The sequence below is a fragment of the Ovis canadensis genome, chromosome 11 (genome assembly GCF_042477335.2).
Source record: "Ovis canadensis isolate MfBH-ARS-UI-01 breed Bighorn chromosome 11, ARS-UI_OviCan_v2, whole genome shotgun sequence".
Lineage (NCBI taxonomy): Eukaryota > Metazoa > Chordata > Mammalia > Artiodactyla > Bovidae > Ovis > Ovis canadensis.
Genome location: NC_091255.1, coordinates 46,146,754 through 46,173,368, shown reverse-complemented (window position 1 = coordinate 46,173,368; position 26,615 = coordinate 46,146,754). Strand labels below are relative to the sequence as shown.

The following is a 26,615-nucleotide window of genomic DNA, read 5'->3' as shown; positions in this document are numbered from 1 at the left end:
TTGTGGCAGGACAGAGAGTGAGAGAACACTATTTTAGACCAACCAGCTTTCTCGTCCCACTGGAGTCCAGCCCCAGGGGGAAGTGCAGACTCACACCGGGAGACCCCTCAGCTGGGGTCATGGAAAGGACAGGCAGAGAAGTCTAGAAACGCAAAGAAGTTAACAATGTTTGGCTGTCTGGGGGCTTATTGGTGTGTCGGGGTCAGGCGGGGGCCGAGGCAACAAGCTCCGGCAGACAGGGCCCGGGTCGGGGCTGCACAGGTGAGCAGGCTGACTCAACATGGGACCACGTGGCACCTGGACTAGGGACGGTCCACTTAGGAGCTTCTGGGAGGAAGGAAGGGGCTAGCTGGTGAAATATTAACACCCCACCCCGCCCCGGGTTCTGAAGGGGGAACCACTCCTCAGAGGTCATGGACTAGAAGAGCTGGGAGGCTGCTACCTCTTCCTCTCTGCGCCTAAGATCCAAACCCTTTCAGTTCTCAACCTGTGGCCTCTGGGAAGGTGCAAGTTCTCAACTTTCCTCTACCTCCTGGCTCCTCTTCCCCAAAGGCAAAGAGTCTCTTGGCCTGGTGCGGGGGTGAGAGCAGGGAGAGGGTGAGCAGAAATCTCTAGGCATTAGACAAAGACAAGCCAGGACGGTCTTAAAGTGAATTGGAGGTCAGGCGGGCGGGATATGAAAACCCTTTTCCACGTCCCTTAATTCTGACGGCACCTGGGGATGGAGAGTGCCCAGGGGCCCCTCACAATTTTCCCATGGTTGAGTTCGCTTCTGGGCCTGGCAGGCGGGCTCAGGAGGGATGCCTGGGAGGCTGGGGAGTCCCAAAGGCGATTACTGGCACAGCAGCGTGGGGTTTCTGAGGCTGGATCGCCTCTGCATTCGAGGCCGTTGGGCAGGGGCCGGGTTCGGGTGCCTCCCAGTGGTGAATCAGGCTTCTGACCTCTGCGCCATCCCGGCCTTGCTCCGGAGGGTAAACATCCTCTGCGCTTTAAAAAAAAACTGGTGGGACAAGAAAGCGAGGGGGTGGCTGGGAGAGGGAGGGAGGAAAGGAGGCTGAGAGGAGAGGAGGTTCTGAAATCCTCTCTCTCTTTTTCCTTCCAGGAATCTTTGAGGGCAGCCTGCAGGATGAAGAAGGAGCATCCCACTGTTGATGTTTCTCTCCAGCTAGATAAAAAAATCAGTTTTCTGGAGCCTCAGAAATGAGACTTTGAAAATGACCCCAGTGTTGGGGGATGGGGGAAAGGATTGTCAGGTCTCAGTTGGATTCCCATTCCCTCAGAATCAGCTAAAGGACATCCCTCTGGAGGGACACCAGGCATCTGTGAAGGGTTAGGGGCACAGGCAGGACAAGAGGAAATTCTCATTTCTTGGGGACGGACTTGGTTACTAAATCTTAAGAACATGGTTACTATGGCTATCATTTTTAATGTTGAAGATGATGTAAAGGGAGCCTGCTTTGACTCTCAATTCAAAGTCGTTTTGGGGCCCTGGGTGGAGTACGAAGAAGCTGTGAGGTCAAACAGGCCCAGCATAAACCTGGACCCCTCTCCTCACCAGTTTCACCAGCTTCATCTCCCTGAGCATAGCCTCCTTGCCTGTAAAAGGGGGATAATACTAACAGTTACGGCATTGATGCTGGAATCATATCAACACACTATATAGCCTAGGACTTTGTGTCAGCAAAAATGTCCCGCCAGCCTCAGCTTCCTCTCAGACCTTCGTAAGGCCCCAGTGACACCTGTCCCAGAAAAACCCTCAGGCACTTGCCTCCACCCAGTTACAGCCAAGTGATTAGAGCGACTGAGAAGTGAATTAAAGACAAAGTCACACCAAATTCCGCTCTTCTCCACAGACCCCAGAGAAGCAGGAAGGAAGGGAAAACATAGGTGGAAGAGAGGAAGGAAGAACAGGAGGTGGGGAGAGGAAGGGAGAGAGCTCAGTTCCCTTTCTTCAGGTGTCCAGGCTGTAGCCCACCACCACACCAAGAGAATCAATAGCGCTGGGAAGAGGCAGATGACAAAGCTACCAAATGTGGAGACACCCCTAACAGCCAATTACGATGAAAATAATTTAAGAGAACAGCCAGGCTGAAAACTCTTCCTGGACATCAGAAGACCTTCCTGGAAACTGCTCTAAACTGTCTACGACTTGGACGGTCGTCGCTGAATTCAGTTCTGTAAGACTGGAGTTGCTGCCATTCCCACCCTGTCTCCAGGGAAGTCCTTCCAGAAGCAGCCAAGGAACGGAGGTGACCACGCGGAAACGCACAGCCCCGCTCCCTGACTAGCCTTACGCTCATCTAAACACTAGCAACTGACTCCAAGCATGAAGTGTGAGTTCAAGCAACCGGGGTCCAGGCGTCCCAGGTCTCCCCCGGGTTTGGAGACATGGACTGTTCGGTCTTGAACTGACACCTATCGGTTTATTCCACTTCTCAGGCTCCGACTTCGTCTGTAAATGGATATAGTAGCCCCCTCATCAGGTGGTTTGGGGGATAATAAAGCTCCTTATGCGCTTTGCCTCAGTACCTGGAACACGATGATTGCTGAATAAACAGCAGCGATGCCTCCGGATTCTCTAGTCCATACCCGAGGAAGCCAATTTCACACCCTGACGTTACCTCAGAGGCTTTGTGGAGCGAAGCCGAGAGTGGAGCGAGGGGGAAGCGCCTGGTAACCGGCGGTCTGGCCCTGGCCTGAGCATTCTTAGCGGAATCTCAGGCGCAGCCCGGCCAGCCTATGTCCTCCTTCCACCCCGGACCCATCGTCCCCCGACCCCGCTGGGGCGAAAGCCTGGCCTCTCTACGGGGAGCCCTTTCGCCCGCGGCCGCGGCGCCGGCCGTGTTCTGGCGCCGGGGACGGATGCGCTGGGCGGGACACCGCGTGGGAGGCGCGGGCGTCCGGGAAGCGGGCAGCGAGAAACGGTCCACCAGGGGCTTTTCTCCCCTGGACTCAGCGCCCCGAGTCAGCCTACTCCTTGGGTCGCTTGGAACCGCACTTCGGGCCTCGGCGGTGGGGAGCGAGGTTTTTACTGCTCTTTTCCTAATCTCCAACGACAGGCAAATTCCCCCCATGCGCTTTTTCCGGCGGCATCTTCTCCAACAGAAGTTCCAAACCAGCTCTGCACAGGCCTCGCTCTCTCCCGATGACCCGCAGCCCACCCTGCCTTCTAAGTCCTCTCTCCAGAGACAGGGACTGGAGGACCTGCTCCAAGCGCGCCCTTCACCTCCTCTTTCCCAGGCGCCTTCTGACAATGGCTTTTCCCTGCAAGGTCCCCCCCAGAAGCAGAGCAAATGAAAATGTTAGAGGAAAAGTACTGGTTCTGTCCCTCCTTCTCCTCAAACAGTCATGTCGGAAAAATAATCAGAAAATTTCAAATAACCAGGAAATCTGCTGAGAAATGGGGACCCAGAAGGGAACAGCCACCCAAGAACTGGCTTTTCTTTTCTCAATAGGAGCCCAGTCCCTCCATTAGATATGAATATAGCTTCTGTGTGGCTGGCCGTGAAACATATATTTCCCAACCAGGCGGCAAGGGATATGAATTTTCATTGGGCCCTAGGGACATCAAGAGACCTCAGGTCAGAAGAGGGTCTATTCAGATGGTGTCCAAACACAATGAAATTATAACATGAAAAGCAGAGCTCTTGATTCAGATCTTTCCTGTTTAAATAAGGGGTGAGGGTAAGAAGCACTGGTGAAATATCCAAATAACTGAAAATATTTGTAAACAAATTCTTCTCACTGGACCTCTGTTTGTGTTGGTGGGTGTGGCACACAGAATCAGGGGTCCACTAGCTGTTTGCTAATAACTCCTCCCCCTCCTTTGAGCTTCCCAGGTGGCACTAGTGGTAAAGAACCCACCTACCAAAGCTGAAGACATAAGAGACGTGGGTTCAACACCTGGGTTGGGAAGATCCCCTGGAGGAAGGCACTCCAATATTCTTGCCTAGAGAATCCCATGGACAGACAAGCCCGGCAGGCTATAGTCCGTAGAGTCTCAAAGAGTCGGACACAACTGAAGTGACTTAGCACACACGCGCACTCCTTTGAGTAGCCCCTCATTTTCTCAGAAACAGAAAACTCAAGTCCGCTTTAGAGTGTGAGAGCTCTGCCAGCGGAAGGACTATGGGAACTGACAGGGGAGAGCTTGGCATGGAGAGTGGAAGGGCAGCGGTGATGAGAAGTGCAGCAGATGCTGAGCCAGAGGCCTTGAGACAAAGTCCTGGCTCTGTGTCTTTAATGTCTCCTTGCCTCAGTTTTCTCATCTGCAAGATGGGGATAATACTGATCTATAAGCCTCCTGTGAAGAATAAACAAAGTAATACATGGGAACATGCCTGATCATCATCATATGTTCCTTGCTGCTGCTGCTGCTAAGTCACTTCAGTCGTGTCCGACTCTGTGTGACCCCATAGACGGCAGCCCACCAGGCTCCCCGTCCCTGGGATTCTCCAGGCAAGAACACTGGAGTGGGTTGCCATTTCCTTCTCCAATGCATGAAAGTGAAAAGTGAAAGTGAAGTCGTGTCTGATTCCTAGTGACCCCATGGACTGCAGCCTACCAGGCGCCTTCGTCCATGTGTTCCTTGGCCTGTGCCTAATTCAAAGGGGATAATGACAAGGATAGCAAGGGTCCAGGGTTTGCCCCAACCCATGGATGGATATGAGTGTCCCTGTGGCTATTCGATGCCCTGACCCCTGGGCTCAGCTGGCTCAGGTCTCACCCTCTACCAGATCCAAGGGAAAGTGAGAGTCCATCTCAGCAGGCTGTCCCAGCCCCTGTTTACTTTGGCCACGTTGTGATGGCCCTGCTGGGTTTGCCAACAGGATTTGGGTGTTTGCTCTCCCGCCTGGCATGACTGCAGAGGCAGCTGGCACTCTGCTCCTGATTGTCATGCTGACCAATGCTGCTCACAGCAAGGGGATGCTGTGACTCCCTACTGCTTCCGCCCCATTCTCAGATGGATGGAGTCTCTTTATTATCATTCCTAAGACTCCTAGGCTCAGGAAAGCAGGATGGTAGAGAGATACCACAGTCTTTCCCTTTAAAATGGCTGCCCAAAGAGTACATACTCAAGAATTAAAAGGAGCCAGAAAATAACAAAAGAAATCAGACAGAGAGATGAAGACACCAAGCACAAAATCTAAATTAAAAAAAAAAAAGTCCTAGGTTTTGCTTTTTTTCCTCATGCTTTTTCGGGACAGTAGATGTTCAGGAGTGAAAAGGAAGGGGGGCTTACTGAGGCCACCCCAGACCAGTCATGGCCCGTGGTTCAGGAAAGTCATGGTAGAAGCATGATTAGCAGGTGCATGGCGGGAAAAACACATGCTCAGAACGATCCTTTCCCACCTCAGGGCAGCTCCAGGAGCCTCTCACCACCTCCCCAGAACATAGTGTGCTCTCAGGAGATATATCCTCCCCAGGACACACTGCTGATTGGCTTTCCTAGGCTGCCGGTTAATAACTTAAGAGTCATGCCTGGAGAATGGGAAATAATTGAAAGCAATGCTTAGTAAATTGCAGTTTCAAGGTCTTCATTGCCTTTCTAACAATTTGCAAAACCCATTTTATTGCTTTTTTAGATTCCTTGAGTTGAAATGCCACTGTGTGCTGTAATTAAGCTAAGTGACATGCCAGCTGTAAAGACAAGGCTTGTGAATGATTACATTTGGCTCATGTAATCATCCAGTATGGGTGGGGGAGGATGCTTGGAACAGCTGCCAGTCTGCCCGCCTCACACCCCCTGCCAGGGTGGAGGGAAAACTGGACTGATTCAGAAATGGCCCTTTTAAGGCTAGGGAGAGCTAGCTTGCCTGTTTGAGGTGGCTACGGCTGTCCAGTGGGATGAGTCAGATGAGTGGCTCCCGAACTTCACTATGTACCAGGACCCTCTGCGGGAGATTTCTAAATCCAAGGTCAATACCGCCCTACCCCAGCCAGATTGACTAATTTCGTCTGAGGGAGTGGAGGCACCGGATAGTTCTTTTAAGCTGCCCAGATAGTTTTGAGCCTAGAGAACCTTCCTGATCCAACATGGCTGCATTTAACAGCTTTGTCTTCAGAAAATCATTTTTGGATTTGGAAACGTGTCCTTCAGTGCTGCTCTTTCAAATCCATCTGGAGACAGGAACTCATCCATCTGCTTTATGAAACAAATACCCTGATCTCCATCCCCCAAAGCTCCAAAGTTCCTATTTCCTTTCACGGGACTCAGTCCTTTTGAGGCCGTCTTTCTTGTTCCCTTTTCTTTCCCCCTCCATTCATTCAGCTGCTGTGTCCCAGCTCTACCATGTTTGTCTCCCCTGTCTCCCTTTTTTTCCCACAGTCAGCCGTCCTGATAGGGGCTGCAAGGGCTTTAACCTGGATCAATGTATGAGCCTCCTAACCTCTCTCCCAGCTTCGTTCTCTCCCCCTTGCTAGTCATCCATTCTACCATCTACTGTGAAATTCACCTTTCCAACACTAAATAAAACCTATCCCATTCAAAAACCTTTAGTGGTTTCCTACTGCCCATTAAATTAGGTTAACATTTCCCAGGAAAACATTTTAGACTCTCCACTACATCAATTCATTTGGCAAGTATTTACTGAATCGCAGTTTGGTCCTAAGCACCAGGCTGAAAGCAGGGGATACAAAGAAGTAGAGACATGGTACAGTCCAGTGGAGAGACAGCCACAGACAAGTTCACCATCATGAAGTTTATGATAATGAAACAAAGAACACCTGGGTCTCCAGGGCCCTCTTTTAAACTATCTTTCTACTGTCATCTCCCAGTTATCCTTTCTGATCCAGCCAAATTGGACTAGACTTTACTTCTTGATCATGTCCCGGGTTGTTTATATTTTCTTCCAGAACTTTATTCCTCAGTCCCACACCTCAAACTCACTTTTTAAAACCCTGTTTATATGGAGAAGATATTTGTGAATGACATACCCAGTAAAGGGTTAACATCTAAAATATATAAAGAACTCACAAAACTCAATACCAATTTTTTTAAAAAGCCAAACAATCCAATTAATAATGAGCAGAAGGCCTGAACAGACATTTTCCCAAAAAAAGACATATAGCTGGTCATCACGTGAAAAGATGCTCAACATAACTAATTATCAGGGAGTAACAGGCAACAAGTGTTGGTGAGGATGTGGCGAAAAGGGAATCCTCATGTACTGTTGGTGGGAATGCAAATTGGTGCAGCTACTATGGAAAACAGTATAGAGGTTCCTCAAAAAATTAAAAATAGAACCAACCATATGATCCAGAAATTCTACTTTTGGGTATTTATCCAAAGAAAAATCAAAACACTAACTAGAAAAGATATATGCACCCCTATGTTCATTGCAACATCATTTATAATAACCCAGTTATGGAAGTAACCTACGTGTCCTTTGATAGATAAATAGATGAAGCAGATGAATAGATGTAGTGTACATACACAATGGAATATTCCTTAGCCATAAAAAGAATGAAATCTTGCCATTTGCGACAACATGGAGAGTTCTAGAGAGTGTCACTCTAAGTGAAATAAGTTAGACACAGAAAGACAAATACCATATTATTTCACTTATAGTGAAGTCGCTCAGTCGTGTCCAACTTTTGCGACCCCACAGACTGTAGCCTACCAGGCATCTCCGTCCATGGGATTTTCCAGGCAAGAATACTGGAGTGGGTTGCCATTTCCTTCTCCAGGAGATCTTCCCCACCCAGGGATTGAACCCAGGTCTCCCACACTATAGGCAAATGCTTTACCATCTGAGCCACCAGGGAAGTCCCAGGCAGAACAGAAACAGACTCATAGATACAAAGAACAAACTGGTAACCACCAGAGGGAAGGAAGGTTGGCTAAATAGGTGAAGGGGATTTAAGAGAAACAAACTTCCAGTTATAAAATAAATAAATCACAGGGATATAATGTACAGCATAGGGTATGTAGTCAGTAATATCGTAATACTTTGTTTGGTAACAGATGGTTACTACATTTATGGTGGTGATCAATTCATAATGTGTGTAAACGTTGAACCACTATGTTGTATACCTGAAACTGATATACAGGTATGTCAATTGTATGTCAATTGTGTTACAATTAAAAAATTTTTTTTGAAGGAAAGGCATTTTGAACCTAAATTTTTATACAAAATTTCATACAAAGGCAAATAAGTCATCACTGCAATGTGAAACTTTTCACATTAAAATTTTTAATTAAAAAATCCATTTATCTTTTTCCGTCACCTCAAATATCACCTCTTCTAATGAAGAAGACTTAATCTTCGCAGCTGGGTGTGAGGGCATTTCCTTTTCATCCACCGATGCTCTTCTTTAGTGGAACTTAAATCTGACTAGTTACCCAGGGACCCTTCTTACCCCACCACACACTCCATGGGGGCAAGGACTGCCAGGAGCATTTTTTGTCCCCCATAAGCATTCAGCAGACAATTGCTCTGCATAGCTCCATGGCTGAACAAGCAGGAGGCAGGTGGGGCCAGGAAAGCATCCTACTATTAATAATATTTTGCCTTTGGACAACCCAGAGCCATTACCACCTCTAGGCAGGATCAGCTACCTAATTTGGTGGGCCCAGTGCAAAAATAAAAATACAAGACTCCTTGTTCACAAATTATTCAGAATTTCAAGATGGTAACAGCGTTAAACCAGATGCAAGGCCTTCCTAGTGTGGAGCCCTGTGTGACTGCATAGACTGCATGAGCATGAAGGTGACCCTGTCGTTAGGTTCAAAAGTGCTGGCACCAAATTGTCCCTTAGGAAGACAAATAATTCTGACTTCACCTTGAGAGACTTCCATTTTATCAGCTCAGGAACCTTGACTGGCTGGGGTTGGTGACTAGGGAGAAAAAAGGAAAGATACAGAGCTTCTAGGAAGTCCCATTTCAGCAAGTCTTACAGCTTTTGTCTGGGCCGGACGATGACCTATGGCAGCCTAATAGTGACAGTGGCATCAGAAAAGGCAATTTGAGTTAGGATGGTAGGGAAGGCAGCCGAAGATACATGGGCACAGAGCTGCTGGCGTAGGAGGAGGTCTGGTTTTTACCTGATGAAGCTACAACTGTCCTGATTCCTTTACTCAGGGCTCAGAGTTCTCCATCAAGCCTAGCTCTTTGTCTTTTCTCTCTGGAGTTGAAGACCAGCTCACACTAACCTGTTGGTGCCCTGAGGGCTCTGGACTTCTGGAAATGTTGCAGGTCCTTCCTTGCAACACTCCTCCCTTCATGTTGCTTTATCCTTGGGAGTGTCCTGGATGGCAGTGCTGTGTGAGGGACCCATAAGAACACCACTGGTGGGGCAACTAGGACGTGTCCTGGGGCAGCACCCGTAACTCCCAGAAGTCATGGCTCTCCAGTACTGTAAGCTAACTGGGGGGCGGGACAAAAGGCAAGGCTGTTAGCTTCAGTGGTGCTAATGGGAGGTAGTCATAAGACCAGGCTCTCTAGATGAGGAAATAAAACTTTCAGTTGCTTCTGCAGGCATCGTAGACATTGTAGGAAGAGACAAATCATTTCCTGGGAGTAAGAGGAAGAAATGGCAGAAATCCAGTCTGACTCTGGAAAGAAAAAAAAAAACAACATTTTTTTCTTAGATTTTTTTCTTTAAAATGGCTTCTGGAATATTTAAGTCAATTAACCCATCATCACCATTCCTATCTTGTGGTGATTCACATCCACAGTAACCAGAAACTTCTACACAACATTCATATTCCTGAATCCTTATCATAGCCCCAAACATTTGACAAGGACCATTTAAGAGCTGCCAACCTAGCTGGTCCAGAGACAACAAGTGGTACTCGTTAAGAGCACAAACTTAGTGCCCTGTATCTGTGTGCCCTTGGGCAAGTTACTTAAGTTCTCTAAACCTTGGTTTCCTCATTTGAAAAAAGAGAATAACAGTGGTACTTACCACAAAGAGTTGCTTTGAGGATTGAGATACTGTAGGCAGAACTTTTAATACACCCAAAACAAGTGTTCAGTCTGTGTCTGGCTCAACACCATCAGCACAGTATCATTACCACCATCATCACTGTAGCTACATTTATCGAGGAGGCTGCCAAGCACCCTGCATTAGCAAGCTTTAAATCATCCTTAAGTCCTACAAAAGGGACTATTTATCCCCTAAAGCTCAACTGTTAGCAGATCTGAAGCCCTGACCTTAGTGGCCTCACTGTGAAAGTGGATCCCAAGGAAGGATGATGAGGTTATAGAGATTTAAGCAGAAAAAATGGAGGACTTTGTCAGGGCTCCCTTCCTCACATGAGTCAGGATGGGATCTAAGTTCATGGCAGACTGGTAAAGAGGAAGAGACATCAGAACCCGCCACTGTGTGACATTGGGCAAATCAGTTAATGTTCCCAAACCTTGATTCTCTTCCTCTGCAAATTGAGGATAAGGGAATAATTCTGTCTTGCCAACCTCACAGCATTGACCTGAGGATTACATGAGAGACAGTAGGTAAATGTGATGTGTGGAAGGTATTGTTATTATACCTACAGAGAAAGTTCATGATCTGTAATCTGAACATCTGCTCTGTGCTCTCCTTCTCTAATTCAAGCATTATTGTGCAGAAGCCCTATTCTCATACCACATCCTGCTCCATTTGTAAACCAACATGTTGATAGGCATTCTGCTGCATATAATTAGACTTTTGCCAGTTTGCCTTGTATGTGTCAGTTCCTTGCAGTCTGATCAGCTGGGAATTTTGAGAAGCCATTACTTGACCTAAAAGCAGAGGATAAACTCTGAGATCTGGTGACTCCACACAATACCCTGGAAAGCCCTGCTTGGCCGTGATTACCACTGATTCCTGCAGAAATACCTTCACTAAAGAGCCATTTATCATTCCCTCAGCTCTAGCTGAAGACTAATATTAAAAATACCACTTGAAAGAAAGAGTGGTTGTAAAAGCTGGAGGATTGGGAATCAGAAACACCTGACTCAAACCCTTCACCACTGAAAGCTGTGGAACCTCCTGAATGTTAAACATTATGCTCTTTGAGCCTCTGTTTTTTCTTTTCTAAACTTCACAATTATGATTGAAATTAAATTATATTTATACACAGAGAGAGAGAGTGCTAGTGACTATACACTACATTACCAAAAAGAAAGAGTAAATTCTACCATCATTAATGTTCATCAGAAAACATGCCAGTACCTTCAGCCATCATCTACTTGGTAGAAAAAGTCCATAATAGCAAGTGACCACATGACAAACTGCTCTTAGAAATTAGAGGCAATGAAAAGAATCACCCCTAAAGACTCTCTCTCTCTCTTACTCTCTAGATGAGTAAATTTATCTTTACTCATTTAGGAGAAAATATCAACACCTTCTCTGCCTACAAAATCCCAGAGCTTCTCATGGAGTCCAAATCCAAGCTGGACTTTGCCAAAGAATGGCCTGAAGAAGCAGCATCCCATGTCAGAGCTGTTCACCAAGGTTCAACTGAGAGAGTAGCTGTCTCTGTTCCCAGACTAGTTACATGAATGCCAGTGTGTATGTGCCAAGAGGTTGCTGTTGTTCAGTTGCTCAGTCATGTCCCACTCTTTGTGACCCAATGAACTGCAGCACGCCTGGCTTCCCTGTCCTCACTATCTCCCAGAGCTTGCTCAAACCCATGTCCATTGAGTTGATGATGCCATCCAACCATCACATCCTCTGTCCTCTCCTTCTCCTCCTGCCTTCAGTCTTTCCCAGCATCAGGGTCTTTTCCAATGAGTCAGTTTTTCGCATCAGGTGGCCAAAGTATTAGAGCTTCAGCATCAATTCTTCCAATGAATATTTGGGACTGATTTCCTTTAGGATTAACTGGTTTGATTGCCTTGCAGTCCAAGGGACTTTCAAGAGTCTTCTCCAACACCACAGTTCAAAAGCATCAATTCTTCAGCGCTTAGCCTTCTTTATGGTCCAACTCTCACATCCATACATGACTACTGGGAAAACCATAGCTTTGACTAGACCGACCTTTGTTGGCAAAGTAATGTCTCTGCTTTTTAATGCACTGGTCATAGCCTTTCTCCTAAGGAGTAAGCATCTTTTAATTTCATGGCTGCAATCACCATGTGCAGTCATTTTGGAGCCCAAGAAAATAACGTCTGTCACTGTTTCCATTGTTTCCCATCTATTTGCCATGAAGTGATGGGACCAGATGCCATGATCTTAGTTTTCTGAATGTTGAGTTTAAGCCAGCTTTTTCACTCTCCTCTTTTACCTTCATCAAGAGGCTCTTTAGCTCCATTTCACTTCCTGCCATGAGGGTGGTGTCATCTGCATATCTGAGGCTATTGATATTTCTCATGGCAATCTTGATTTCAGCTTGTGCTTCAACCAGCCCAGAATTTCGCATAATGTACTCTGCATGTAAGTTAATAAGCAGAGTGACAATATACAACCTTGACATACTCCTTTCCAGATTTTGAACCAGTCCACTGTTCCATGTCCGATTCTAACTGTTGCTTCTTGACCTGCATACAGGTTTCTCAGGAGGCAGGTAAGGTGGCCTGGCATTCCCATCTCTTTAAGAATTTTCCACAGTTTGTTGTGATCCACACAAAGACTTTAGCATAGTCAATGAAGCAGAAGTAGATGTAGAAGTAGGGGATGAAGAAACCAACAGAACCAGCCCTAATCTTGGGGAGTGCCCTGTCTGGGGTTGGGGTAGGAGGATGAAAACCCTGCCTTCAGGGAAACCCCAGTGTGATGGTGCAGTCATAGTCTATGTCCTTTGGGAGTCTCTGATTGGGGAGACAAAAAAGTCCAAAACAGGATGCAATGTTATTTTTTCTGCTAAGAGGTCCAGAGCCAAATTCAATTGTCATTTTAGGAAGCACTTAATCATACCCTTTCAATATAATTATTTCTCCCTTTCTTGGTGTGGCTTCTGATCATTATAACTTTATTTTAACACTCATATTGCATATAAGGTTTCATGCCCCAGGCTTCCTGGTGGTTCAGTTGGTAAAGAATCTGACTGCAATGCAAGGAGACCCAGGTTTGATCCCTGGGTCAGGAAGATCCCCTGGAGAAGTAAATGGCAACCCACTCTAGTATTCTTGCCTGGGAAATCCCATGGACAGAGGGGCCTTGCAGGCTACAGTCCATGGGGTCACAGTGAGTCAGACACAACTTAGCGACTAAACCCCCACCACCACTTCATTTTTAAAAAGTATTTATTTATTTACTTGGCTGCATCAGGTCTTAGCTGTGGCACACAGGTGCAGTTGCTCCAAGGCATATGGGATCTTAGTCCCTCTATCAGGGGTTGAACCCATGTACCCTGCATCATAGGATGGATTCTTAACCACTGGACCACCAGGGATTACCAGGGAAGTCCCCTATCCTTCCCTTTAAAAGTAGGAGCATAAATAACTTAAAATTCTAAAAAATTATGAACCAGAGACAGTGGGGGTGAGTTTGAGCCCCATCAGGACTGAGGAGTTTTGTTCCTATAACAGGTCCACAGGTCAGGGTGGCCATCACAGGTTCCTCTACCCAGGCCTGGGTCTACATGTAGGAAAGTCTTCATTTCCACACTAGAGAGATGTCTTCAAAAGGCAAATTCCCAGTGGCCGGTCCCAAATCTCGTGTCAGAATTTTCAGAGGTGTGGCTTTGGAAACTACAGTCTTAACAAGGGCCCCCACACAATTCATATCATCAGGGAAGTTTGGGAAACACTAGGCCAATTTTTTCCTTTGAGGGTGGTGACAGGACCATCAGAACACGTAGTGGAGCTTCTTAAAATGCAGATTCCTGAACCCCTCAGTAGGACCTACTGATTCAGAATTTCCAGGAGCAGACCTTGGAATATGCATTTTTATGAGCACCCAAAGTGATGCATACGGGCTGATATTTACTCGTCAGCCCTTCTGCAGTGTGAACTACAGGTCACAAGGGGGCCAGACTGTCTGGTCAGTCTGTTTTAGATGGCAGAAGTGAATGAGATGATTAAAATGTATCCCCTATAGGCAATCAAGCGGTATAAATCCCTCCACCATCAGTTCAGTTCAGTCACTCAGTTGTGTCTGACTCTTTGTGATCCCATGGACTGCAGCACGCCAGGCCTCCCTGTCCATTGCCAACTCCCAGAGTCCACCCAAACCCATGTCCATTGAGTTGGTGATGCCACCCAACCATCTCATCCTCTGTTGTCCCCTTCTCCTCCTGCCTTCAATCCTTCCCAGCATCAGGGTCTTTTCCAATGAGTCAGTTCTTTACATCAGGTGGCCAAAGTATTGGAGTTTCAGCTTTAGCATCAGTCCTTCCAGTGAATATTCAGGACTGATTTCCTTTAGGATGGACTGGTTGGATCTCCTTGCAGTCCAAGGAACTCTCAAGAGTCTTCTCCAACACCACAGTTCAAAAGCATCAATTCTTCAGCGCTCAGCTTTCTTTATAGTCTAACTCTCACATCCACATGCGACTACTGGAAAAAAGCTTTGACTAGATATCTGGACCTTTGTTGGCAAATAATGTTTCTGCTTTTTAAAATGCTGTCTAGGTTGGTCATAACTTTTCTTCCAAGGAGCAAATGTCTTTTAATTTCATGGCTGCAGTCACCATCTGCAGTGATTTTGGAGCCCAAGAAAATAAAGTCTGACACTATTTCTACTGTTTCCCCATCTATTTCCCATGAAGTGATGAGACCAGATGCCATGATCTTAGTTTCCTGAATGTTGAGTTTTAAGCCAACTTTTTCACTCTCCTCTTTCACTTTCATCAGGAGACTCTTTAGTTGTTCTTCTCTTTCTGCCATGAGGGTGGTGTCATCTGCATATATCTGAGGTTATTGATATTTCTCCTGGCAATCTTGATTCCAGCTTGTGCTTCATCCAGCCCAGCATTTGTCAAGATGTACTCTCTATATAAGTTAAATAAGCAGTGATGACAATATACAGCCTTGACATACTCCTTTCCCTATTTGGAACCGGTCTGTTGTTTCATGTCCAGTTCTAACCCTCCACCATAGGCAATGCTATCTTGTAGAGCTCTAAATTTTTACATATCACCTTCCTTCAGGGGCACGAATGCTCTGACAGAGGGCTCCCTTGCCATCGCTTTGGTGCTTCTACACAGTGGAATTAGAGCTTAAGGGTCTTTGAACTTTCCTGGTTGTCCAGCAGTTAAGCATCTGCCTGCCAATAAGAGGGGACACAGGTTCAGTCCCTGGTCCAGGACAAGGTCCCACGTGCACGTGCGCCGTACCACAACTACTTAGCCTGCGCTCTAGAGTCCATGTGGGGCAACTACTGGAGTCTCTGCGCCTAGAGCTGGTGGTACACAAGAGAAGCCACCACAATGAGAAGCCTTGGCACTGCGAAGAAAAGTAGCCCCAGCTCACTGCAACTAGAGAAAGCCTGTGCACAGTAATGAAAACCCTGTATAGCCATAAACAAATAAATAAAAGCTTAAGGATCTTTGTTTCCAGATCTTCTCAGGCACCACTGTCCTGTTGTTCTGTCCCTTTAGGACACGCCTTACAGGGTCTGCTCTCAGGTCAAGTGTCCTGGACCTAAGTAGGCTAGGCTGGCAGAGGACAAAAGGTATGGAGATCAACCTTTTCATGGTTAACATGGTTCTACTTCCAGGGCCGGCATTTGTGACTGTCTCAATTTCAGCCAGAAGTAGAAAACAAGGCAAAGTGTAGTTAAAGCAGCGGGGCCAGATCAGTCAGAGTAGAAACATATCAATGCATTGCAAGGGGGTCACATTTTGACTGTGGTGAGTCTTTTTTATGAAACATTTTTATTTATTTTGGACTGGGCTAGGTTTTCGTTGCTGTGTGCAGGCTTTCTTTAGTTGTGGGGAGCAGTGGCTACTCTTCATTTCAGTGTGCAGGCTTCTCATCGTGGTGGGTTCTCTTCTTGCAGAACGCAGGCTGTAGGTGTGGGGCTTCAGTAGTCGTGGCTCCCAGGCTCCAGAGCACAGGCTCAGCAGCTGTGGTGGACGGGCTTAGTTGCCCCCCAGCATCTGGATCTTGCCGGACTAGGGACTGAACCCGTGTCTCCTGCACTGGTAGGCGGATTCTTTACCCCTGAGCCAGCAGGGAAGCCCTGAGGTGCGTCTTAACTGTCTACTTACCTGCATGTCTTTATGAATCTATCTGCCCACCTACCTACCCAACATTCCAGAAATATATGTAAGAGTGCCTGCCAATGCTCTAGACACACGAAGGGAATATAAGTGGGCCTACCTAGTTCCTCTCACATCCTCTTTGGCCAGAGATCAGGTAGTGACTGTATGCTTCCTGATCCTGCATACACAGGTCTTTCAAAGCACCTGTATGGCTTCTGCCAGGCCTTGGGTCCAGTCGGGCTGGAGTGGCAACCACCAGCAGGTCTTTCAGGGAAACATCATGGCCGTGAGAATTCTCTAAGAAGAGGAAGGAGGGCACATCCAGCTGCCTCTTCTCACCAGAGCTTCGGCTACGAAAGTAGGACTCGCGGAGCAGGGAGGGGTTTTCTGGAAAGGCAAAGTCATTGGCATCATCAATCTGTGCTGCTGGACCCAGCACAAATTCCTGGTGAAGGCCACCTCCCACTAGGGTCTCCTGCTTAAAACTGGCTGAGGCTCCTTAATTAGAATCAGTCACTGTGCCTTTCTTCCAAACAGTTTCTCTTCCCGTTGTTTTTTTTTTTTTCAGACTCAACACCCCAAACTTGTACAGGCCCAGCTGAATGGGTTTCATCTGAATAAGAACCAGAAAAGATTGAAAAGGGTACTTAGACATAGCATTCTATTGTTATCACTTTTTTTTTTTTTTTTGCTTTCCCATTAAGGTGAGAGACTCCCTAAGTACAGACTACATCTCCACTATCAGACTGGGATCTCCCTGAAGGCAGGGGTTTCAGCACCCCTCAGATGGGGCACTCCCCAAGATTAGGCTGGTTCTTTTGGTTTCTTCATCCCCTATGCTCTTGGCTCATCTTCGAACACACTGACACTCACGTGACTGGTCACTCAGCACCAGCTTTGGGTTGTAGTGAGCTGGGAACAAAGACAGCTTCTGTCTCAGTTGAACCTTGGTGAACAGCTCTGACATGGGATGCTGCTTCTTCAGGCCATTCTTTAGCAAAGTCCAGCTTGGGTTCGGACTCCACGAGAAGCTCTGGCATTTTGTAGGCAGAAAAGTGTTTGATACTCTTTCTGGGATGAGGTACCAAGGCACCTGCTGTGGCTTGCATTTAAAGGAAGCCACCCTGTCCATCTCTGGGCCGCTACACTCAGAGCTGGCTGTCATAGTCACATTCAGCAGGCATTCAGGGGTATCTGAGACCTGGGTGGCGGATTCTGGGAAGGCTTCTACTGAAGTTAGAGGCTGGAAGAGAAAATGGCCCAAAATGAGATTATGAAAAGCAAAGGGCTACTTCCTATGCCCTTTTTAATGAAAACAAACAGATGAAGAGCTGCATTCATGAACAATAAGAAAGATTTTGGTTAGAAAAGTTTCTAACCATGAATTGGTTAAACACTAAGGCAGAAGATGGTGTGGAATGTCCACAGAGCTTCCTCTGGAGGTCTTTAAATGGAGAGACTTTAAACACTGGAGACCGGTAATCAGAGAAATAGGTATTATTTCACAACTATTAAACTGGCAAAAAAATAGAAAGCTGGCTATCAGTGTTGGGGGAATGCAAGGGAGCTACAGGGATGCTCATGCACTGCTGATGAGAATGCAGGTTGGTCCAGACACTCTGGTGAACCATCTAGAAAGATAAGTGAGATAAGATTACAACTCTGTACACTGAGTAGCCCTTGCTCACCACTACAGAAAACCTGCGTGCAGCAACAAAGACCTGGTGCAATCAAAAATAAGTAAATAAGATTACAAATACCTTGTGACCCAGCAATTCAGCTCCTAGCTATAGATGCTAAATAAGTTATAAGATCGCTCCTTTTAAAAAAGTGTGTACACCAATGTTCCCAGCAACATTTTTCACGATAGGCAAAAGGTGGATACAGCCCAAATGTCCACCAACAAATGAATGGATAAATAAAATGTGGTATAGGCACAGTGGAATATTATTACCATCCTCAAAAGGAAGGAAATTCTGATATATACTACAACATAAACAAACTCTGAACAGATTATGCTAAGTGAAATAAAGTTAAAGTGTTAGTCGCTCAGTCATATCTGACTCTTTGCGACCCCATGGACAAAACCCCACCAGGCTCCTCTGTCCATGGGATTCTCCAGGCAAGAATACTGGAGTGGGTTGCCATTCCATTCTCCAGGGGATCTTCCTGACCCAGGCTTTGAACCTGGATATTCTGCATTGCTGGCAGATTCTTTACTGTCTGAGCCACCAGAGAAGCTCCAAAGTGAAATAAACCAGACACAAAGTACAATTATTGTATGATTCTCTTTATATGAGGTATAAATAAATATTTAGAAATAAGTCCATAATTGGGGTTGGGATTTAAAAATCCATTCTAAGCAATTGATATAAAAAACAGAAATCAAATTAGTCTGGATATGGAAAATCTGAGTGACTCTATCAACCAGGGTGATTGAATTGAGATATATAACACTATAGTCAGCAACTGCAAAATACACATTCAAGTGCCCGTGAATATTCATCAAAGTATTGCTGGGCTATAAAATAAGACAATAAATTTTAAGACACTGAAATTTAATCAAAGCATTGTACAAACACAAAGGAATCAAATTAGAAATTAATAGCAATAAGCCACAGGACTGGAAAAGGTTGGTTTTCATTTCAATCCCAAAGAAAGGCAATGCCAAAGAATGTTCAAACTACCACATAATTGCACACATCTCACATGCTAGAAAAGTAATGTTCAAAATTCTCCAAGCCAGGCTTTAATAGTATGTGAACCGTGAACTTCCAGATGTTTAAGCTGGATTTAGAAAAGGTAGAAGAACCAGAAATCAAATTGCCAACATCCGTTGGATCATAGAAAAAGCAAGAGAATTCCAGAAAAACATCTACTTCTGCTTTATTGACTATGCCAAAGCCTTTGACTGTGTGGAACGATGGGAATACCAGACCACCTGACCTGCCTCCTGAGAAATCTGTATGCAAGTCAAGAAGCAACAGTTAGAATCGGACATGGAACAATGGACTGGTTCCAAATTGGGAAAGGAGTACACGAAGGCTGTATATTGTCACCGTGCTTAGTTAACTTACATGCAGAGTATATCATGAGAAATGCCGGACTGGATAAAGCACAAGCTGGAATCAAGATTGCCTGGAGAAATATCAATAACCTCAGATATGCAGATGATACCACCCTTATGGCAGAAAGAGAAGAACTAAAGAGTCTCCTGATGAAAGTGAAAGAGGAGAGTGAAAAAGTTGGCTTAAAACAACATTCATAAAGCAATTATCCTTCAATAAAAAATAAATTAAAAAAACTCAACATTCAAAAAACTAAGATCGTGGCATCTGGTCCCATCACTTCATGGCAAATAGATGGGAAAACAATAGAAAGTGACAGACTTTATTTTCTTGGGCTCCAAAATCACTGCAGATGGTGACTGCACCCATGAAATTAAAAGATGCCTGCTCCTTGGAAGAAAAGCTATGACCAACCTAGACAGCGTATTAAAAAGCTGAGACCTTACTTTGCCGACAAAGGTCCATCTAGTTAAAGCTATGGTTTTTCCAGTAGTCATACATGGATGTGAGATTTGGACTATAAAGAAAGCTGAGCACTGAAGAATTGATGCTTTTGAACTGTAGTGTTGGAGAAGACTCTTGAGAGTTCCCTGGACTGCAAGGAGGTCAAACCAGTCAATCCTAAAGGAGATCAGTCTGAATATTCATTGGAAGGACTGATGCTGAAGCTGAAACTCCAATACTTTGGCCACCTGATGAGAGGAACTGATGCAAAGACCCTGATGCTGGGAAAGACTGAAGGCAGGAGTGGGAGAAGGAGACGACAGAGGATGAGATGGTTGGATGGCATCACTGACTCAATGGACATGAGTTTGAGCAAACTCAGGGAGTAGGTGATGGACAGGGAAGCCTGGCATGCTGCAGTCCATGGGGTCACAAAGAGTCGGACATGACTAAGTGACTAAACTGACTGAATAGCAAGAAGATATCTAGAAAACTCTTAAATATTAGAAAATCAAATAATATACTTCTAGATCACCCAAGGAACAAAAATGAAATCACAAGGAAATCAGAAAAATATTTCAAAGAATGATGAAAATGTAACAAATCAAAATTTATGATATGAAGATAATCTGGTATTTACAGGGAAATTTATAGTGCTACACACTTATATTAGATAGGAAGAAAGGCTTACAGTAAATAATCTAACTTTCCACTTTAAGAAACTAGAAGATGGTGATTGAATTAAACTAAAAGCTAATAGAAAAAAGGGAAATAATAAAGATAGCATTGGGAAAAAAAGGAAATAATAAAGAAAACACTGGTCTTCCCAGGTGGCTCAGTGGTAAAGGATCCTCCTGTCAAGCAGGAGATGCAGGTTTAATCCCTGGGTCAGAAAGATCCCCAGGAGAAGGAAATGGCAACTCACTCCAATTTTTTGCCTGGGAAATCCCATGGACAGAGGAGCCTGGTGAGTTAGTCCATGGAGTCACAAAAGAGTCAGACACGACTTAGCAATGAAACAACAAACAACAACACTGGAAAAACAATAGCAATAGAAAATGAATAGAAAACAAACTGTAGAGAAAATTAACAAAGCCTAAAATTGGTTCTTTAATTAATAAAATGGATAAGCTCATACTAAGATCAAAATAAATAAAGAGGAAATATAAATGCTTTTATTATCCATGAAAAAGGAGATATCTTGATGTATCATGCAGACATCAAAGGGATAGGAAAATTTAAAACAACCAGAAGGGACAGTAGTTTGGTTCGGATTCTAGCTAAGATGAATTAAGCATATTGCATCTATCTCTCCCATAGGCTATTCCTATAAAACCTGCACAGAATGCACGCATAGAATAGTTATCTGACAATTCTGAAAAGTAAACAGTAGCTAGCAGATCGAGGAAGATTTGAGGAAGATGAGAATTCGAAGCAACAGCAAGTCAGCAGTGCTGTGCTTAGTTGCTCAGTCGTGTTCGACTCTTTGAGACCCCATGGACTGTAGCCCACCAGGCTCCTCTGTCCATGCGGATTCTCCAGGCAAGAATACTGGAGTGGGTGGCCATGCCTATGCCCTCTTTCATGGGATCTTCCCAATCCAGAGATCAAACCCAGGTCTCCCACATTGCAGGTGGATTCTTTACCATCTCAGCCACAAGAGAAGTTGACTGTTTTTTCCTTCAGTATGCCCTGACCTGAACTCAAGGCAACTCAAAATTCAAAAGTGTGTATTGGGGAATATTCACTAGTTTGTTGTATCTTTTTAGATTCTACGTACAAGTGATATCTTACAGTATTTGTCTTTCTCTGTCTGACTAATTTCATTTAGCATAATGTCCTCCAAGACCAACCATGTTGCTGCAAATGGCAAAATTTTGTCCTACTTATGGCTAAGTAACATTCCTTAGCCAGCTAAGTAATTCCTTAGACAGAGAAAGCTCTAAGAGAACCTTTTAGTTGAGGCTCTTCTTTTCTCTACTCTCTTTGCCCCCATGTCCATGATGAAAATCCTGAGGTGGATTTCAGTAATGAATAGAATCCAGTGATTAATAGAACTAGTATACAGAAATTTAGTAAGAATATAGAAGAACTGAACAACATCAGCAACCAAATAAATCTAACTGACCCACTGCCCAACAGCAGCAAAAGAGATATTCTTTTAAAGTGCACATGAAACATTCCCCAAAAGAAACCATGTTCTGGGTCATAACACAAACTTTAACAAATTTTAAAGCACTGAAATCATATAAAGTGTGTTCTCTGATGATATGGAATTAAGTTAGAAATCAATAACAGGAAAACCCCCAAACAACTGAAAGTTAACACATTTCTAAATTGCCAAGATATGAAAGCAACTTAAATGTTCAGCAACAGAAAAATAGATAAAGTTGTGGTATAACCACACACACACACACACACACAAGAATGTTACTTAGCCATAAAAAGGACCAAATTTTGCCATTTGCAGCAACATGGATGGACTTGGAGGACATTATGCTAAATGAAATAAGTCAGACAGAGAAAGACAAATACTGTAAGATATCACTTATATGTAGAATCTAAAAAATACAACAAACTAGCAAATATAAGAATAAAGAAGCAGATTCACATACAGAGAATAAACCAGCGGTTACTAGTGGGGAGGGGTAATATAGGGATAGGGGAGTCAGAGGTACAAACTATTAGGTACAAAATAAACTACAAGGATTTATTGTATAACATGGGGAATTGAGACAATATTTTATAATAACAATAAATGGAGTATAATCTTTAAAAATTATGAATCACTATATTGTATATCTATAATTTATATAATATTATACAGCAAATATCAGAGAAGGCAATGGCACCCCACTCCAGTACTCTTGCTTGGAAAATCCCATGGGCGGAGGAGCCTGGTAGGCTGCAGTCCATGGGGTCGCTAAGAGTCAGACATGACTGAGCGACTTCACTTTCACTTTTCACTTTTATGCATTGGAGAGGGAAATGGCAACCCACTCCACTGTTCTTGCCTGGAGAATCCCAGGGACGGGGGTGCCTGGTGGGCTGCTGTCTATGGGGTCGCACAGAATCGGACACGACTGAAGTGACTTAGCAGCAGCAGCAGCATACAGAAAATATAGCTCAATAAAAAAACACAAAAATAATTAAAATTTTTTAAATAAAAAAAATACACATTTCTAAATAACCCAAGGGTCATAAAGACAATCTCAAGTGAAATTAGAAAACATTTTGGACTAAACGAAAATGAAAATAGATCAAAATTCATGGTATCTAGTTAAAGTTGTTTTTAGAAAGAAATTTATAGCATGAAATGTATAGATTAGGAAAGAAGGTCTTATTCAACATTCTAAACTTCCCCCTTAAGAAATTAGAAAAACAAAAATAATCCAAAGCAAACAGAACCTAAGTATTAGTGACAAAAATCAATGAAATCAAAAAATCAAAAAATAATAGGAAATCAGAAATAATAATAGAAAATAATCAGAAAATAATAGAAAATAAAAAATCCATGGAAACAAAACTCAGCTCTTTGAAAAGAATAAATTGATAAACTCTTAGTCAGACTTACCAAGAAAAAGTGAAAGAATAAACAAATTATCACTATCAGGAATGAAAGAATATATCACTACAAACTCTGCAGACATTAAAAGGATAATAGGGAACTACTATAAACAACTCTTCATATATAAATCCAACAACTTAGATAAAATGGACCAATATCTTAAAAGCCACAAAGCACCAAAACTCACTCAAAATAAAATACATAACTATTAAAGAAATTTAATTATAGTTTAAAATATTCCAAAAAAGAAATCACCTGGTTGAGATCATTTCACTGGAGAACTCTAACTGAATATTTAAATAAGAAATAATGACAATTCTACACAATCTCTTCCAGAAAACAGAAGAGGAGAAAACACTTCCCAATTTATTTCACGGAGCTAACAGACAAAAAATAACAGAACTATAGACCAACATCTCTGATGAACACAGACAATAAAAATCCTCAACAAAATATTAGCAAATTGAATGCAGCAATCTGTAAAAAGAACAACACAACATGGCAAAAGGGTCTTGGTCTTATATTCCAGGAATATAAGATTGGCTCAAGATAAAAAATTAATCAATGTAATATACCATATTAACAATGTAAGTAGAAAAACTTCTATCAATCGGTACCAAAAAAGCACTTGACAAAATTCAATATCCATTCATGATTTAAAACAACTCTCAGCAAACTAGGAATAGAAGTGAACTTCTTCAAGCTAGTAAAGAACATTGTCAAAACCTACAAATAATGCCGTACTTAACGATAAAAGATTGAATGTTTCCCTTTTAAGACTGGAAACAAGGGAAGGATGTCTACTCTCCTCTCCTATTCAACACTGTGCTAAAAATCCCAGACAGGCAATAAGGCAAGAAAAAGAAATAAAAGGTGTGAAGATTGAAAATTAAGAAGTAAAACTGTCTTTATTTGAAGATGACATAATTGTTTGATGAAAATCCTATGGCATCAACAACAACAAAATAAAACCTTAATAGAACTTATAAGGCACCTAAGCAATTCAATGAGAAGGGCAAGTCTTTCAGTAAATAGTCTTGTAACTAGATGTGCCTATGGGGATAAAACCCTACTACCCATCACCTAGCACACTCAAAAGTTAATTTGAGTTGGATCATGGACCTATACACAAAGCTAAAACCATAAAGCTTTTAGAAAAAAACTAGGGAAATATCTCTGACATGGAAGTGCATGAAAACTTCTTAAACAGGACACAGAAAGCAATAACCATTAAAGAAAAATTCATAAGCTTCATTGAAATTGCTTTTTCACTAATCAAAAAACACTGGTAAGAAAGAGAATAGGTAGGTTTCCAGAATATATAAAGAGTTCCTACAACACAATAGCAAAACATAAAAAAAAAAAAAATCCCATTTCTTTGGATATATGCTCAGAGAAAAATGGCCCAAAAAGATACATGCACCCCAGAGTTCACTGTAGCACTGCAGTGTTTACAATGGCCAAGACATGGAAACAGCCTAAATGTCCATCAACAGAGGAATGGATAAAGAAGATGTGGTGTATATATATATTCATACAGTGGAATATTATCCAGCCATTAAAAAGGATGAAGTAAGGCCATTTGCAGCAACATGGATGGACCCAGAGAGTGTCATACTGAGTGAAGCAAGTCAGACAAGAAGGAGAGGAGAAATATCATATGATATCCCTTATATGTGGAATCAAAAAAGAAACGATACAAATGAACTTACAAAACAGAAAGAGACTCACAGACTTAGAAAAGGAACTCATGGTTGCTAGAGGGAAGGGATAGTTAAGGACTTTGGGAAGGTCATGTACAAACTTCTATGTTTAAAATGGATAACCAACAAAAACCTGTTGTATAGCACATGGAACTGTGCTCAGTATTATGTGCCAGCCTGGATGGGAGGGGGTTTGGGGGGAGAATGGCTACCATGTATATGTATGGCTGAGTCCCTTCACTTCTTCACCTGAAACTATTACAACATTGTTAACTGGTTACACCCCAATATAAGATGTTTTTGGTGTTAAAAAAAATTTTTTTTTTAATCTGGGACTTCCCTGGTGGTCCAGTGGTTAAGAATCCACTTTGTAATGCAGAGGACATGGGTTCGATCCCTGGTCAGGGAACTAAGATCCCACATGCTGTAAATGAAGATCCCTCATGCCACAACTAAGATCGAATGCAACAAATAAACAAATATATATCCTTTAAATCCCATTTCTTAAAAAGGAGAAAGGCAAAATCTTGAACAAACTCCTCATAAAGAAACATACATGAATAACCAATAAACACTTGATGAAGTGCTTGATATGCTTAATCCTCAAATTAAAACTGAAATAAGAAATCACAACGTAGCCATTAGAGTGGGAAAAGTTTAAAAGATAGCACCAAATGGTAACAAACATGGAGCAATCAGTACCTTCATCCATTGCTGGCTGAAATGTACAAAAGCTATTATAATCACTCTAAATGAAGGCTTTGGTGTTCTTATAAAGTTATACAGAGATCCACCCTTTGACCTAACAATCCTTCTCGCAAGTAGTTATCCAAGAGAAAAGAAAACTATGTCCGCAAAAAGACTTATACAGGAATGTTCGTAAGAGCTTTAATCACAATAGCAATAAAAGAATAAAAACTAGGAACAACCCACATGTCCATCAACAGGAGAATGATGTACACACTGCGGCGTATTTGTACAATGGAACACAATTCAGCAATAAAGAAGGACAAAATACTGATATCTCCAACAACGTGAATGAATCTCACAGATCTAATACTGAATTAAAGGAGTCACACTCAAAATACTATATACTATATTATTCCACTTGCACAAAATTCTAAAATAGGCAAAACTACTCTAAGATGAAAAAGAGTCAGGATAGTGGCTGCCTTGGGGAGGGATGCAGGGAGCAAAGGTCAATTGCCTGGGAAAGGCCAGAGGGAACTTTTGGGAAATATCAGAAAGTTCTATATCATGATAGGGATATGGATCACAAGTGTGTATTTATTCGTCAGAATTGTTCAGCTAAAACTTAGCATTTTAATGCATGTAAAATTAATCTTAAAAAAGAAAAGAAAAAGTAGAGCTCAATAAGAATAAAAATAGGACATAGAATGAGAAAAATAACCCAATCACATTTAAACAAATTTAAATGCTTGCATTTTTAAAAATCTCTTTACAAGGAAACATGAACAAAAGATGGTGGCTAGGTGAATGGAGATGAGCATAGGGATACAGTGACAAGTAAATAAACAAAGCAGGCAAAGGCTTTGAATGAACCAAGTATAGTACAACATCCTGAGCCAATGATTTTGCTCAAATAAACATGAAATCCAAAAAAAGGAAAAAAAATGCATTTTTGCTAGCTGCCTTATTTTGTAATTTCATCAGAGTTAAGTAGTACTGCTTTAAGTCTTAGGTTAAAGTACTGCTTTAATTCTTGGGTTTATGCAAAACACACACACACACACAAGGGG

The 26,615-nt window shown here is 43.2% G+C and overlaps 1 protein-coding gene across 4 annotated transcripts in view; it reads right to left on the bottom strand.

The window, feature by feature from the left end:
- Positions 1 to 8,175: 8,175 nt before the first annotated feature.
- TTLL6 (tubulin tyrosine ligase like 6) overlaps positions 8,176 to 26,615 on the bottom strand; it is a 37,136-nt gene continuing 18,696 nt past the window's right edge. For 3 of the 4 annotated variants that reach the window (XM_069543213.1, XM_069543215.1, XM_069543214.1), the window contains 3 exons: positions 16,946 to 17,315; positions 16,191 to 16,459; positions 8,176 to 9,556 (listed from right to left, as the gene is read on the bottom strand). In XM_069543213.1, coding sequence (XP_069399314.1) covers positions 16,191 to 16,459; positions 16,946 to 17,315 — 639 coding nt within the window. In that variant the 3' untranslated portion in view covers positions 8,176 to 9,556. The remainder of the gene's footprint in view (positions 9,557 to 16,190; positions 16,460 to 16,945; positions 17,316 to 26,615) is intronic. The other variant, XM_069543216.1, reaches the window with a different exon arrangement.